Source organism: Antrostomus carolinensis, unplaced genomic scaffold, assembly GCF_000700745.2.
Source record: "Antrostomus carolinensis isolate BGI_N321 unplaced genomic scaffold, ASM70074v2 scaffold35809, whole genome shotgun sequence".
NCBI classification, from domain to species: domain Eukaryota; kingdom Metazoa; phylum Chordata; class Aves; order Caprimulgiformes; family Caprimulgidae; genus Antrostomus; species Antrostomus carolinensis.
This window is the reverse complement of record NW_010339867.1, coordinates 7,305-21,708: the sequence shown is the minus strand read 5'-3', so window position 1 is coordinate 21,708 and position 14,404 is coordinate 7,305. Positions and strand designations below refer to the sequence as shown.

The 14,404-nt window shown below is 41.3% G+C and overlaps 1 protein-coding gene across 1 annotated transcript in view; it reads right to left on the bottom strand.

The window, feature by feature from the left end:
* Positions 1-14,404, bottom strand: part of SMARCAL1 (SNF2 related chromatin remodeling annealing helicase 1) — a 35,465-nt gene that overhangs the window by 15,203 nt on the left and 5,858 nt on the right. The window contains exons 5-8 of the mRNA XM_010176000.2: positions 11,581-11,761; positions 10,451-10,601; positions 7,540-7,698; positions 5,670-5,735 (exon numbers count right to left, since the gene is read on the bottom strand). Of these exons, the coding sequence (XP_010174302.1) occupies positions 5,670-5,735; positions 7,540-7,698; positions 10,451-10,601; positions 11,581-11,761 (557 nt within the window). The remainder of the gene's footprint in view (positions 1-5,669; positions 5,736-7,539; positions 7,699-10,450; positions 10,602-11,580; positions 11,762-14,404) is intronic.

Here is a 14,404-nt window from a genome sequence, read left to right as displayed (position 1 = left end):
CTGCGCTGTCAAGTGAGAGTTTACCCTCTTTCTTCTGATGTCTACAAGAATAATATTGAACAGTAGCACAGAAAATAAGATTGCAGTGACCAGCAAGAACTTTATAGCAAAACTAGAGCTGTAATCAATTGATACATATTTCCATATAGGAGAACTAACATTAGCTGCTCATTAGTACTTACGCATGAAGTTTAATGTTCCCCAGAAGCACTCCTCTCTCTCATGTGTCCTTGTAACTGCTGCTCTTACAGCTACTTTCTGTGAAATTGCTTAAAGGAACTCTGACAATGACTTGACCAGTGGAGACCTGTTCTGTAGCCCTCATTTACTACTACTGCTTGCACACACAATACACCAGCAAGAATTAGTTCCACAGCTGTGACAACATTTACAAGAGTCACTTTTGAAAGTCAAATAATCATTTATGAAATGGTAACCGCCAATGGCATTTACTTTGGAGGTCAAAACGCAGCACCCAACTGATTTGAAGGGGAGTAGGTGAGGACGGGGGGTTATGTCACTAAGAAATAATTGAACATGGAAAGAGTCTCATTAACATACAATGACTGTCTCTGTGTTAAATGAATTTCACACCATGAGCTCTGCGATATGCTAACAGACTGACATACTTTTTAAAATAAGTGTGGATGGTCCTGGCTGTACAATTACTTCTGTCCCCAGTTTTTGCTTACTCTGTCATTTTGAACTGTTTAGCATAAGAATACCTTATCCTGTGAAATTAAAAATCTGAGAGTGGCCACAGAATAATAGAGATAATAACCTGATGAAATAGAAGATTTGATGAAAGGAAATGGTTGCAGCTGTTTTGAGGATTCCATTTCTGTACTTGGTAAGACAGATGGGGTTCTGGAATTCATAAGATGATTCTACAGTGGTTATTCTAAAAAATATAAACTCCTTTCACTATTCTTAAGTGACATCTACACAGAGAATGTGCATCAAATGGTGACGATCAGCTATGACCGAAGCAAATTACATTACCTCTCTACTTCAAGAAGGAATGAAAATTAAAAAGTAAGAGCAGATCTGAAGATGCAGCCTTGAGGGCCAACAGCTTCTCCAATTTCAAGATGAGGTTCCTTCTCTCAGCAGGTACCAACAAGCAAAGGCTTATTTATCCAATCCATATGGATTTGTAATGCCTAATGACAGCTGCTATGTATCTCCCACTGAAAAGGGAGATTTTTGTGTTCCCTCTTCACCTTCTACTTTCAGCATGGCCCTTTTTTCCTCTCATTTTTTTAAGCATCTCTTTATTAAACACACAGAGAGTTAAGATTCCAGCCACACAATGTATTTGTACTTCCATAATAGAAACAAAGACCTCTAACCCTGCAAACATCAGGATATGGATCATGCTATTAACCTGAACAGCAGCTCAACAGGAACAGTCACATTAGTAATATTAGCCAAACGTTGTGGAACAAAACCCATAGGGAGCAAAAGAGGAATAAGACCATTTTATACCACTGGAATCTTTGATTAGATACTGCTTTTTATTTCTCTGTTTCTAACCCACTTCTTCACTAAAAACTTACTGTTGTGCTTCCAAAAAACTCATCCATGTTCCATCGGGATCTTCCCCAGTTTCCACTGCCTTGCAATACTCTGTGCAATTTACAGAAGAACAAAGACCATGCAGCACTTTGGCTGGTCAAAGGATGTAGAATCCTTTTCATTCCAGTCCCCAAGAGAACCCACCACTCATCAGTGTAAAAATTCCGTTTTGTTGGTTTTTTCTTGATCTACATCCCTGGAGTTTTACTGTTTTATGGATATTCATAGCATGCATACTCCCTCTCCTGTGTTCACGTCTCTGGGCCAGTTTAATCTTGGAAGGAAAAACCAAAATGCTTACAAAAGGCATAACACCACAACACTTTCAGCCTCCGAGGGAGGCAGATGCAGGGCAGAGGCAAAGGGAACAACTAGTATTGTCAGGACACCCAGGAGAACTTAGTCCCAGTCATGAGAGTAAAGAAAACAGCAAGGTGACAGGTAGGTCCTATTACTGATTGCCACAGCTCTGGATCAGGGGTAGGGACAAGCCAGGCCTGACAATGGTGACACAACAAAGCCCAACAGTATGAGGCTATTCTCACCTTGATGTGCATGGAAACAAGACAAAAGGACCACTTTGAACACAGGAACTTCTAGCCCTCTTGAGTACCAAAAGAGATGCTGAAGGTGGGGACGGATCTCACGCAGATGCTGGCACAGACTGGCCAGCATGAACGCTGGATGAGCTTGAAAGCAGGATTTCTGCCACATGCCAAAACATCAAAGGACTGTTTTCTACTACAGCTTTCAATCCAGCCACCTCCATAATTTTGCAGGGATGCACACAGACCATCTACAAACTCTGCCACCTGGTTCCATGGAGGCAGATGAAGCATTCTTCCTCCATGTACAAGTCTGTGCACTCACTGGGAACACAAAGGGAATAAAAAATCTGGCCTAAACATTTTGTTGCTGCTATTTCAGCTCATCCTATCTTACTGTGTAGTTCCTCTCAAAGTTTTGTCCAATAACAATAAATTGGGCACAAGTCTATATACTTACTCTAAACTAATGACAAGCTAGGGAAAGCTACCAGGTAGCAAGCATGATCATTGCATACATCCAGCCATTACAAAAGTGCACTAAAAAGTCTATCTGCTCATACTTTCCACTGTCTCAATCAAAACTTTCCTAAATCTGTCAGAGTAGCAGCTAAGTATATCACAAAAGACATTGAATACTACATACACTGAATACTGCACACACACAAACAGTTTGCTGGGGGTTTTTTTTAATATAAAAAAAAATGTCTAGAAGTTCCCAACTAACAAACTTAGGCCACGTGTTTAATATATGGTTCTGCTTGACAATTCCATACCATACCTGCTCTGCAATATATACAAGAGAGCAGAAAAGGATTAATTATTACTGAGTGGCTAAAAATATCACTTCATTTTGAAAACCAGTCAATGTCAGATATTAAAACTAAAATGAGGTTTTAAAAGCTGAAACCATGGGTTAAATATTTCAGAGGTGGAGATTCAGCTTGGTTGCCTAAAAAGGCAGATTCAAAATTAATATCCAAGGTAAGTCATCTTTATTATGAATGTATTGATTTTATCTGTGCAGTTCCGTCTAAACACTCGCAACAATTTTTGTATTTTACTTATTATTCAAATGGAGAAGTCACAGGAGCAGATTATATCAAGATAAAAAGAATACCTTAAGTATGGATGGAAGTGACAGAAACACTTCAGGCTCAGAAACATTTTAACTTAGATCTGTCCAGAGTCATTATGGTCTCATGAAATTTTGTAGCATGTAAGGACCAAGGATCATATTTCTTAGGTGTTTTTTCTTCTTTTCTGTCCCCGAAAGTCGGTTCAAGACTAAGCTTTCTTGCTTTAGGATGTTGGGAAATAAAAGCAACTAAGGCAATTTCATAAAGTTTAAAGTACTGTAATACTAACAACAGTGGCAATGCTTAGAAGGTAGACCAGGCAGGAGTTGGCTCTAGGGGCTCTGGTTACAGCACTGGTATGGCTTAACATGGTGACCTTAAGGTAGGGACTAAGGTCCTAGAAGCAGTGTACCTATCAAGGGCTTGCCTACAGATACACCTTTTTTGGTCTCTTTTAAGAGCCCCAGTACTGCTCTTATCCTTTTAATTTAAAGAAGGCAAAAGTAAGAATGTTATCCTTAGTGTTTGCATTTTTGCCGCTAGAAGTGAAGGACTTTGTGTTCTGATATTCTACAAGCACAAGATCTAAGGGGATGAGGAATATTTAAATTAATGAGCTAAACTGGCATTTGGATATGCCAATGGGATATTCCATATCATATCACATCATGTCCAGTATATTAATGAGGGCCTCTTCCTCTCTTGTTCTCTCTGGCTTTCGCTCGGGCTCTCACTCTTCTGGGATTGTGGTTTCAGTTCGGGATTGTCACTCCTCCGGGATCATTTTCTGGGAAGGGTCTGGGCTTGGTCAGCAGGTGGTTGTCATTCACTTACATATTTTGTTACTGTTATAATTATCTGTACTATTTTAATATTAGTATTATTTTAAGTTTTCTCTCTATTATTAAACTGTTCTTACCTCAACCTACAAGCCTCCTTTTCCTTGCCCCCCAGTCCTCTCCCCTCTCCCCTGGGGGTGGGGGGCAGTGGGTGAAGGGCTGTGGTGGCTGCTAGCCAAGGGCCAGCCCAGTGAGACTATCACAGTTGGAAAGTAAGGAGAGCAGAAGAGTGGCTATTACAGCAAATACTCGCTTCAGAAGTTACAGGCAGCAAGCAGGAGAATAAAATTTACCTGAACATTTAACACGAAACATCTGGTACTGTATGCTGTTTGCAAGTGAGATAATACATGATATGAACATGAAACTCAATGCTTTCAGGAGGCTGGAATTCAGTTTCAGAAGCACAAGTTCTCCATTCTGTAAGACCAGTGACATGACAGCATAAAACTGTAAATTTGCAGTAAGTTCATACAGGCAATTAACCTCCACTTAACAGCTACCATCTTTCACTCTCTTATCTTGTAGCCTGCAAATAATTTTGACAAGCTGATACTTACAAAGCTACAAGTACGAAAGGAAGAGACTACTTTTTGAGTATTTTGCAATGAAGTAAATTTGATATTTTCCACTATTTTCAGACATACACCCTAATTATTGTACTTCAGACTGCTCATAAAATTGGACCTCCTACCTAGTTTCCAAACACTAAAAGCCTGAAGTGATTTGAAAGGCAAAAGAAGACAAGAGTCAGGCCTTTAAAGAAAACAACGAAGTTATTCAAGGACAACCACTTTTGGCCTGCCATTAAGAATCTTGCATATAGAAGCTGGTTGCTATAAAGACATCACAGATCGAATCTTCCCTTTATACACACTTGCTGATAATTGCTGAAGAGGAACTGCATTTACCTTGTTCTAATGTACAGACTCTGCAGTGTCTAGAAACTACTTGTAACTTTAACCTGCTAGAGGCTACCAGGGAGAGTTTGATTTTTTTGATCCCAGGACAACAGACAGACATCAAAATTTACATGTCTTCTGCTATCACATACTCGAGCGTTGCCTCCCTTCTCTTGCTAACCTCACACTCTGCCACTCCCTACTAGTTCTGTACATTTAACTAGCAGGAGTGCTCCTGAACCCCAGCCACACAAATACATTGGAAGCTTGCAGTAACAGAGTAGAGCCCAAAGGAAGGGACACAGGTAATGTCATTTTGATATACAGCAGCGATTTGTATGCCAAGAAGTAACTGATAATGATTATTTCCATTCAATAAGCTACGTTGAAACTACTATATTATTTCTACTCTCCCTGAATACACTAAGTTCTGACATTCCCTTTTTCCCATCACCATAAAATTAATCAATGGCCATACCACAATTAGATCAAGGATGCTTCCTAAGTTCTTTTGTTAGGTCTTGCAATCTAACATTTGCATGGAAACAAGTGGTTAAGCCAGAGACAAATTTTGCTCTTGGATCTACAATGTTACCTGGATTTCTAGTGGTTCAACCAAGTTCAGCTCTATAACAGAGCTGCTGGCTTCCAAACCTGGTAAATGGAAGAACACTGCTTTGGGAGCCTGACCTTAGCTGCTGGAGGTTTGGCACTCAGCATACGCACCCTGAGTAGAGGCATGGCAGCTCGGCATCGTGCAGTTTTTACGTTCTTTAGGTAATGGGATTCATCCTGAAACAAAACAAGCATGAAAGTGAAGACAGCTCTGATCCATAGTACAACTGCAGGCTACAGAACAAATTCCCAGTATTCTCAGCTATATAATATTACAAGCCTATCATCCCAGAGGATATTTCAAGCACTGAGATATTCACATCAAATTCTAAACAAGAAGACAGCATGGAGAGTAGCAGGCTTCTTACATTCAAACCCACTGCCACAAGCAAATGGAACAGAAATCAAGCCTTAACACCATGAATCTCAAACAACCAGAAACAAGTGAGCAGAGGAGGCTGGAGAGGGAAGAAGAAAGGGGAACATTATTCTACCACTGATACTCATTTGCCCCTATGTGTCCTTTAAATGCAGCAAACAGAAGGTCTATACAGTGCCAGTTCCCTGAATAAGGGGTTAATGAAAACAAAAAAGGAAAAAAGAAACCTAATTAGGATCCAACTGTTCTGGTGATAGGGCTCACCAGGTGGATAATAGCCTCCTACTTGAGACATCACCCCCAAACAGGCTTCATTTCCACTGCTGTAGCAAGGCAGAACTCGGACACAAAAGTAATCGGCACCCTCCAAGGGTACATTCGCATCTTTCCATGTGTGGATGAGCAAGCAACCATGCATGCAGAGACAATACAGCTGCTGAGCCTCCTAGGCACAGCCTTCTCCCTCCTGATTAACAAATAAGTGACATTAATGATCCCAGACATCAGAAGAAGATTGGAAGAAAAAGCAGGGAAGCTCAGCACTCAGTAGGACTACTCTCATCTGTAAAAATATATATAGGGACCAAATTTGAACATATAAACACACAGAAAGAACAACTGCCAGTTCAAGGCTGGTAAAAGGTTCCAGGGTAGTAGCCCTAGAGCCCAAGTTCCTTTATCCCAAGCACCAGCGTACAAAAGTAACAATGTGCACTTCCACCCTGGCAGAATATCTTGTCAGAGATGAGGCAGAGGAAAAAAATAAAAATGACATAAAAAAAAAAAATCCCCCATGAGTAGTTTGGTCTCTAAAGAACTCCATCTATTCCCACATTCCCACCTGATGCTGAGAATAAAAAAGGATTATTATGTTCCAATTGTCATGATCTTAGGGATAGGTGCATATGTGTGCTGAAAACTAGACTGAAAACATTGAACACTCATAGGAAGCTACGTAGACACTTCTGGTCTCTACTGATACAAGGTGAATTTGAAACATGAGATGTTTTGAACTTTTAGTAACGGAAATCTAGAAAAATGCCTTTTACCATGGCTCTGTAAAAGGTTAAAAATGGATTTTGAATTAATTTACAAAAGAAATTATACAAGTGATCAAAGAAAGCTTAATGTAGATTGTCTGTGGAACACAAGCAAAGTGAGATTTTGTGATGCTTTACCCACATACTTGATGTTGAGAGGTTATCTGGTTTACTGGATAAACTACATAAACACCACTATGAAGTCCAATCCCCTTAAAAAGATACAATTCCACACATTCTTGTACTGACACACCACATTAAACAACTTGCTCTTCAGCAGAGGACATGCCCAACCACAACAAAATTAGAGAGGCAGAGGCGCCATAACGAGTAAAAGAGAAAACACATCCTCAGGAATCAAAAAGGAATTAAACTCTACTAGTTATCTCAAAACATTTCAGAGAAACCTCCTGTTTCTACTCACGAAGAGAGCTGTGATCACAGTCACAATCAGAAGATATTTTCAGTCCTACATAAGGCCCACTTCACACTTCTCTGCTGTACAACACAACGGTTACCCCATTTGCAGCACAAAACTCCAAAATTTTAGTGTACCACTTACAATAATAACTACTTGGAAAGCGCTCTTAAGTTGCTTGTCCATCTTGCTGAGGAGGTCAAAGCTGATGATGTTGATCAAGCTTGCTGTTAGGTTATCTTTGCCAGTCACTATGACATTGGTGCTACCTGGACTCAAAGATGGAAGCCACCTGTGAAATGCCTGGAGGAGGAGGAGGAAAGCAATTAATTGCATGCTGGTGCTTTTGTCTTCTATCGGAATCCCAAAGCACTTTGCAGAACATCCTCCTGAATGCTCAGAACAGGGCGCCACCCCACCCACCACTAGACACCAGCTGGGAGCACGGTAAGCAGCTTTCCCAAGGCAACAACCTTAGTAATGGGAAGATCAAGAACAGAACTCGGGCTATAAGGCCAAGTCTAGCTTCCACAGCTAGGAAGGCTCAAACATGCTCTATTCTTGCTTCTTACTGTAAAGAAACCCAAAAATCTGATCTGTAATAGAAATATGCACAATCTCCTGACAATGTTACCTGCCGTGCTCAGGGCCAGAGAATGCAGTGACCACTATTGTCAGGAAAATTTAGTTTTCCCACTCAACAGGAAACACAGACTCCTAAGCAGTACACTTCTCTCACTACAGCAATGCTTACTCCACAGCAAGGATGAAGTACAACTCATCCAGATCAACAAAAACTCTTGCACTACCCCTCCTTCTTAAAAAGTCTACAAAAAAAAAAAACCCAAACAAACAAAATGAAAAGATCAAGATGACAACACACCAGCTGCTCTATGACAGCAGCTGAAATACACATGGTGATACTCATTCAAATCAACCTCTTGAAATGCTCCACACACCAGAGCAAGATATCCTCCCCCAAACCCATCTGTTAGCTACTGAGCACCCACCATTTTCCTTGTAATTGTGTCCCCAGCGACACCAACCTCTCTGCAACACTTGTGTTCTGCTGATGTTGCTCTGCAGAGCACTGGCTGGGGCTTCAGCAACCAGGATCTAGTCCTTACAGAAATGTATCCAAGGTGTGGTGATGGGAAATGGCATCTCTGCCTCCAGGCCCTTCACCTGTGGAAATCCCCCAAGCACCATTCCTCCCCTCTGTTCAGCAGCCACATACAGCAGCCTGAGGAGTTAAATGTGAGCTTCTCGCATTTCCCAGTATGTGAGAAACTAACAGGTAATTACCCCTCGCCACTTAGGGTAAGCAACACAACCACAGTGGGCCAACAGGCAGGCAAGGTTAGATCCCAACCAAACAAATATTTGGCTGACACCAAGTCAAAACTTAGAGAAAGGTGGCAGCAGTGGGAAAGTATCTGGAAGCTCCTAGCTATACTGCCTTCTCCTTTTATAAAGGGTACATGACTAATTCACACTGTAAAAGTGATCCTGTATTTCTCACTTGATGCTGACCTTTGTCCACAACAAGTGCTTTGAAACTGCCCTGATCGTTAATTATTTGAGTTTCAATGCTGAACTCCAAACACACACGGCTGCAGTACTTCTCAACCAAGAGTACCTTGCATCTTCCCACTAGCTTCCTACAGCACCTTGAATATAATGGCACTCAGTGCCTGAGCCCAGAAAGCCAAAACACAATGCTGACAACTCTGAGATTAAGACAATTTCTGACAATTCAGTTCTGGAGACACCAAAAAAGCTTCTACCATTACAGTAAAACCCAACTGTGCAAGAATACAGACCATAATAAACTCCACCTTCTTCCATTTTCTGTGACACATTTTTTTTAGACCTGCATCCTTCGCATACCCACAAAGCAACACAGATCATCCTAAAGCAAATGTCCTAACAAAACATCTCCCACAACAGCCTTCTAGGGAGTCCAGAGTAGGGGAAGGAAGAAGAAATTAAGCAGAACAACCTCACATTGCTTAAATCTCTTGAAGCAGGATGTAGGAGCTTAGCTGCAGGTGCCCAGTCCTTCAGGAAACAAGGCCCCAAATTGTTCCCAGCAGGTATCCCACAGAAGCCATGGATTCAGGTTAGGTGTTGACCAGAGGTCTACAGGCCTTTGAAATATCAAATATGATGAGCATCACTTCCTTGTTCAATAAACAAGTTTCCTTTCTTGTCACACAACATTTTGTTGCACTACTGGATGTGAAAACACAAGCCAAGATGCTCTAACAACCTAGTTACAGCACAAAACCAGCAAATGTCAACCAATACACTTCTCATGAATGCAACATTCCAGGGAAAGCTAAACTCCCCGTAAACTCTTCTGCTCAGGCATTAAATTACTGACCTAAAACCTCTGGCTCACCTTTTTCCTCCCACAGTGAACATTTCACTAGCCTACGGCAACCCAACAGCCTCAGTGTAGAAGCCACAACAGCGATTTGTTTCCAGATACATTCCCCAACCACACAAGCTTTCTTGGGCTCCTGATCAGCATTAATAAAGGACTCGGAGGAGTCAGCAGCATACAGTGCACAGGCTGAAAGACATATTATGACAGACCCTTAATGATGATAATGGAGTCTCTTGCACAGACCAGAGAATCCCAGCATCTGGGCTTCTATTCCAGCCAAAGACTGGCAAATACTGCTATGAAGGGTTTGAATACAACAGACAATTACTTGAATGCAACTTTTGTCTTTGACACTGATGAGTAAAACATCCCCTTGGAGCCAGCTGACTTGCAGGAACAGAGGGTCAGAGGAGGTATATTCTCTAAATTTCCCTCTTTCCAACAGATCAGCAGGACCACAAAAAGAAAATCTAACAATAAAAGAAAACAGGCACATACCATACAGTCAATGCCAAGCAATTTCCCCCCCTCAAGTTTCCAAATTTCAGTTTCTTCCCCCTAACATACATCATTTTAAAATTCTAACTTGTACAGAGTGCAACACAGCATAACCATCACACACATCCTCGACTGGCCACCTGCACAAGCTCAAGCTCACAGTACCTCTGCCCATGTGAACCTCACAGAAGAAGGAGTCACCACCAGCAAGGGCCATTCCTTTCGGTAATACGCAGCAACGCAGATCGCCTGGATGGTCTTGCCCAAGCCCATGTCATCCGCAAGAAGTAAACGTCCATTTCTTAAAATGGCAAAACTGGGGAAAACAGAGAGGGGAAATAAGCAGGAGTCAAGAAATGGGTTATTTTCTGTCCTGGCAGCCAAGATGAGCACAACTCATCACCAAACCTATAATGTGGATCACCCAGAAGCGATCTGGGTTCTTCAGTAAACCTGGATCTTCTCCCTTAGTCTCAACACAAATGAGTAACTCTCACAAATCTCTCAAAGCTTAGAACCTCCTGTACAAAGTGGTTCAGCCCAGTACTTACAGACTTTGATTTCGTATAAGTAGTAGTCTCAAGACCTTACAATTATTTAAAGCACATTCTTTCCACGATATTACCCACATTCTGTCCCAGAGTTCATCCTGGCTGAGCTAAGAAAATATTACTAATAATAATGCCACTTTAACATCAGTAAGTACACACCTTCCTGGATTGCATTTTGAAGTCTATAACTAGTGACCATATATGACGGGGACAAGGACATTTAAAAGTTTATCTCTACGTACAATTAGTAATTTTAAATCTTTCAGGGCCTGGGCCCCATTTTCTGGCACTTTCTTATGTGCAGTTAATATTTTAAAAACAACAACAAAAGAGATGCACTTGAGGGGAAAAAAAAAAAAGACCTTACAAAATAAATAAAATCATATGACAATTAGGCACATACTGAATCACAAGGGGAAGATCAGTGATGTATCATTCAAACAATTTTATGAGACTAGCAAAATGCTACTCTCCTCCTGACTCATGATGAAGAATTCTAGGTAGAAACAGAATAGATTGTCACTCAAAAAAAAAAAAAAAAAAAAAAAACCACAAAAAATTTCCCAGCAAAACAAACCATACACCATACCAAACAACCAAGAGCCCAGAGTACCAGAGTGATACAGCCCAAGACTCTGGAGAAATGTGAAGCCCTCCACGGAAGAGAATGCAGCCTAGGCACCAATATAAAGTACACAATTCTAGGCAAGGACTAGCTCTTAGCAGCATGCAGAAAGGACATACTTCACACCTTCCCGCTGAAAGGGCATGAGGCTTGTCACAATTTTGGAGTCCACTACTGAAAGGTCAGCATCAGGAATGTCTGTCTGCAATGTAGATTTCTCTATTTGAGCAGCAAAAGTTTGTATTACTGCCTCTGGCAGCGGCTCCACTTCTACTGACACAAGGCTGTGTAACACTTCCACTGCAAAGAACAGAACAGTTTAGCATCAGAACAGGCAACACGCAAACAACTTCCATTATGGATGTCAGGACACAACCCTCGATCTCGTCAACAATATTATTTCCTATCCTGAAACAGATCAAGAAAGCACTGCATCATGCACAGGTGTTGGCCTGGCCCCTTTCCTGAAGTCTATTTCAGAAACACATGATGAATCACATCTCCTCCCCTCATATTTAGACTTGGTTATAAAAAACTGAAAGTCTGATGCCATCATTCAGAGATGATTGCTACTAATACAGCTGGAGCTGGATTATTCACACTGAGGGCAGCTTAGGGCACACTTTCATCAGAAATAAAAGTATGGATTTGAACAAAAGAGCCCCTGAAGCCTAGAAAACAGGGGCATCTTTATCTTGACCTTGGGATTCTGCATTAAACACCTCTGGGGTCTCCAGCATCCCTGAGCAATCAGAAGTTACCCGAGACACAGTTAGAGAAGATCATACATCCTCAGCTTTGAAAACTATCTTCTCCTCCTGCCCCCCAAATTCACACAGGTTTGGCTCTATCTTCACTTTATCACCCTTTGTTTACCATGTTTGGAGAAGAAAACAGGAAGCACCTCAAGACTCAGAAACTACTCTTGTACCACCATCAGCAGTGCTCTGACAGCCATCCTTCAGGGACATGGTACCAACAGCAGCTCCCTGCTCAGCTGGTGTCCACTGCTGTCCTCCTGGACAGAAGTAGCTCGGGGGCCAGAACCAGCCCACGGGCAGCCACTTGAGTCCCTCACCACTACTGCTGTTTCACCCATAAAGCCTCTCAGCTTTATCTGCAGCATAAAACCTTCCCAGTCAAACTAAAGGGAACCTCAGCCTCCATTATGCAAAGACCTCAGGGCCTTAATCTTTTCAACCCATGCACCACAGCAAGCAAAGCATCAGGGCAATTCTCCTCCTAGACAACTTCATTTCAGTCCCTTCCAGCAGCCTCTCTATCCCATCTCAAAAAGATAAAACTATTTCTTTTTAATTCAACAGTAAATTTCTATGAAAACAAATACCATTTTAAAGCATGCAGTAAGCTGGGACCAGGAAAATACATTTAATAATCAATCTTTGATCACTGACTGAGAAACAAAAGACACCTTTACACTAGTAACACAAACACACGTGCACAGATCCTTTATTGCAGGAACCAACTTTTTTTTATTTAAAGTGGATGGACAAACCAAGTGGTTGGTTTGCCTATGAAGTCAGGAAAACATAAGACAACTCTGTTGGCAAAAATAACTGAAATAAAAACTCACTATCCCAGCAGTAAAATGCACCTCCAGAATTCAGTTAGGTATTTTTATTTCAGTTATCTCCAAGAGGAAGGCAGCAGTATGGCCCCCTGCCATATGAAGGGGGAAAGCAATTCCAAGAAATATACATATGAAAAGATTTCCATTTGTGGTTGGGCAATGACCAAACTTTTTAAACTCTACAGTTTAATTTATACTTCTTCAATAGCAGGAACTCTCTCCACCCGAAGTACAGCACAAGCTTGTTATTACACTCACAGACTGAGCTATGTGTTAGCATAATTGCTACAATTTGCTCACTGATAATTCTGTTGCTATTGTTCTGTACATGAGCTGGGAGAGTGATTAAGATATATCTGCCACCAGCATGATTCATCCAACAGACATTTTTTACTGAAGTGACCTTTATATAAAGATGACTGAGCAACTAGGCAAAGAGACATTAACCTCTACAAACAGTTCCCAGCTAACAGATCTCTCTGCTGGAAATGACAACCAGCCTTTTAAAATTCTTTTTTTTTTTTTTTTTGACGTAGGTAAATGAACAGGCACAAAGCAAATGCTGTTCCTCAAAGAGGCACGTGCTAGAAGCCTCAGATGCCCTCACAAATTACACCCTGCAAGAACATTTACAGAATTTTTTTTTGTTTTCCTCAAATCTGTGGGATTCTGAATACTTCATGCAATTTCTACAACTGCCAGCCAGCATGGCCAAGAGAGTGACAGACTGAGAGATGATGCGTTTGCTCAGACTGCCGAGCACACACTACAGGACCAGGCCCTTTGCACGTACAAAAGGCTCTTGTAGCAAATTGTAAGAAATCATCAGCTGTCACTGAAATCAGGGCCAGTCCACATCCCAATCCAAGTTTCCTAATAGTCTCCACCAAAACACACTCACTAGTTTTCAAGATCTGGCATTCCTACAAGGCCCCACCATGTGCCTTTCAGCCCTACAATCACTACTAATGTTTTAAGACATCCATCATAGGAGCATGCAAATACTCAATTATTAAACGTTGCTCCTGCAACTGTTTAGTTCAAGTAGAGCTGCTGTACAGTATAAGCAAAGTAACTTTGTGATAGTCACTACATCCATGTACTTCAAGAAATTCAGTGCAGAATCTGACAAAACAGAGCCACCCTCCTGATGGACCCCTAAAGGACTGCCCTGAATAACACACATTTATGAAGTTTTGAGTCTGGGCAAACTATAAATGTCTGGCAAAAGAGGAACACACTTGCTTCGTAGTTCGTTAGCAACTTATCTCCCCACAGTGAAAAGGTTTACCCAAGAAACGAAGTTAGAATTCATTTGCCTCCCCAGAAAACAGCCTTAGACAGGAAAACAC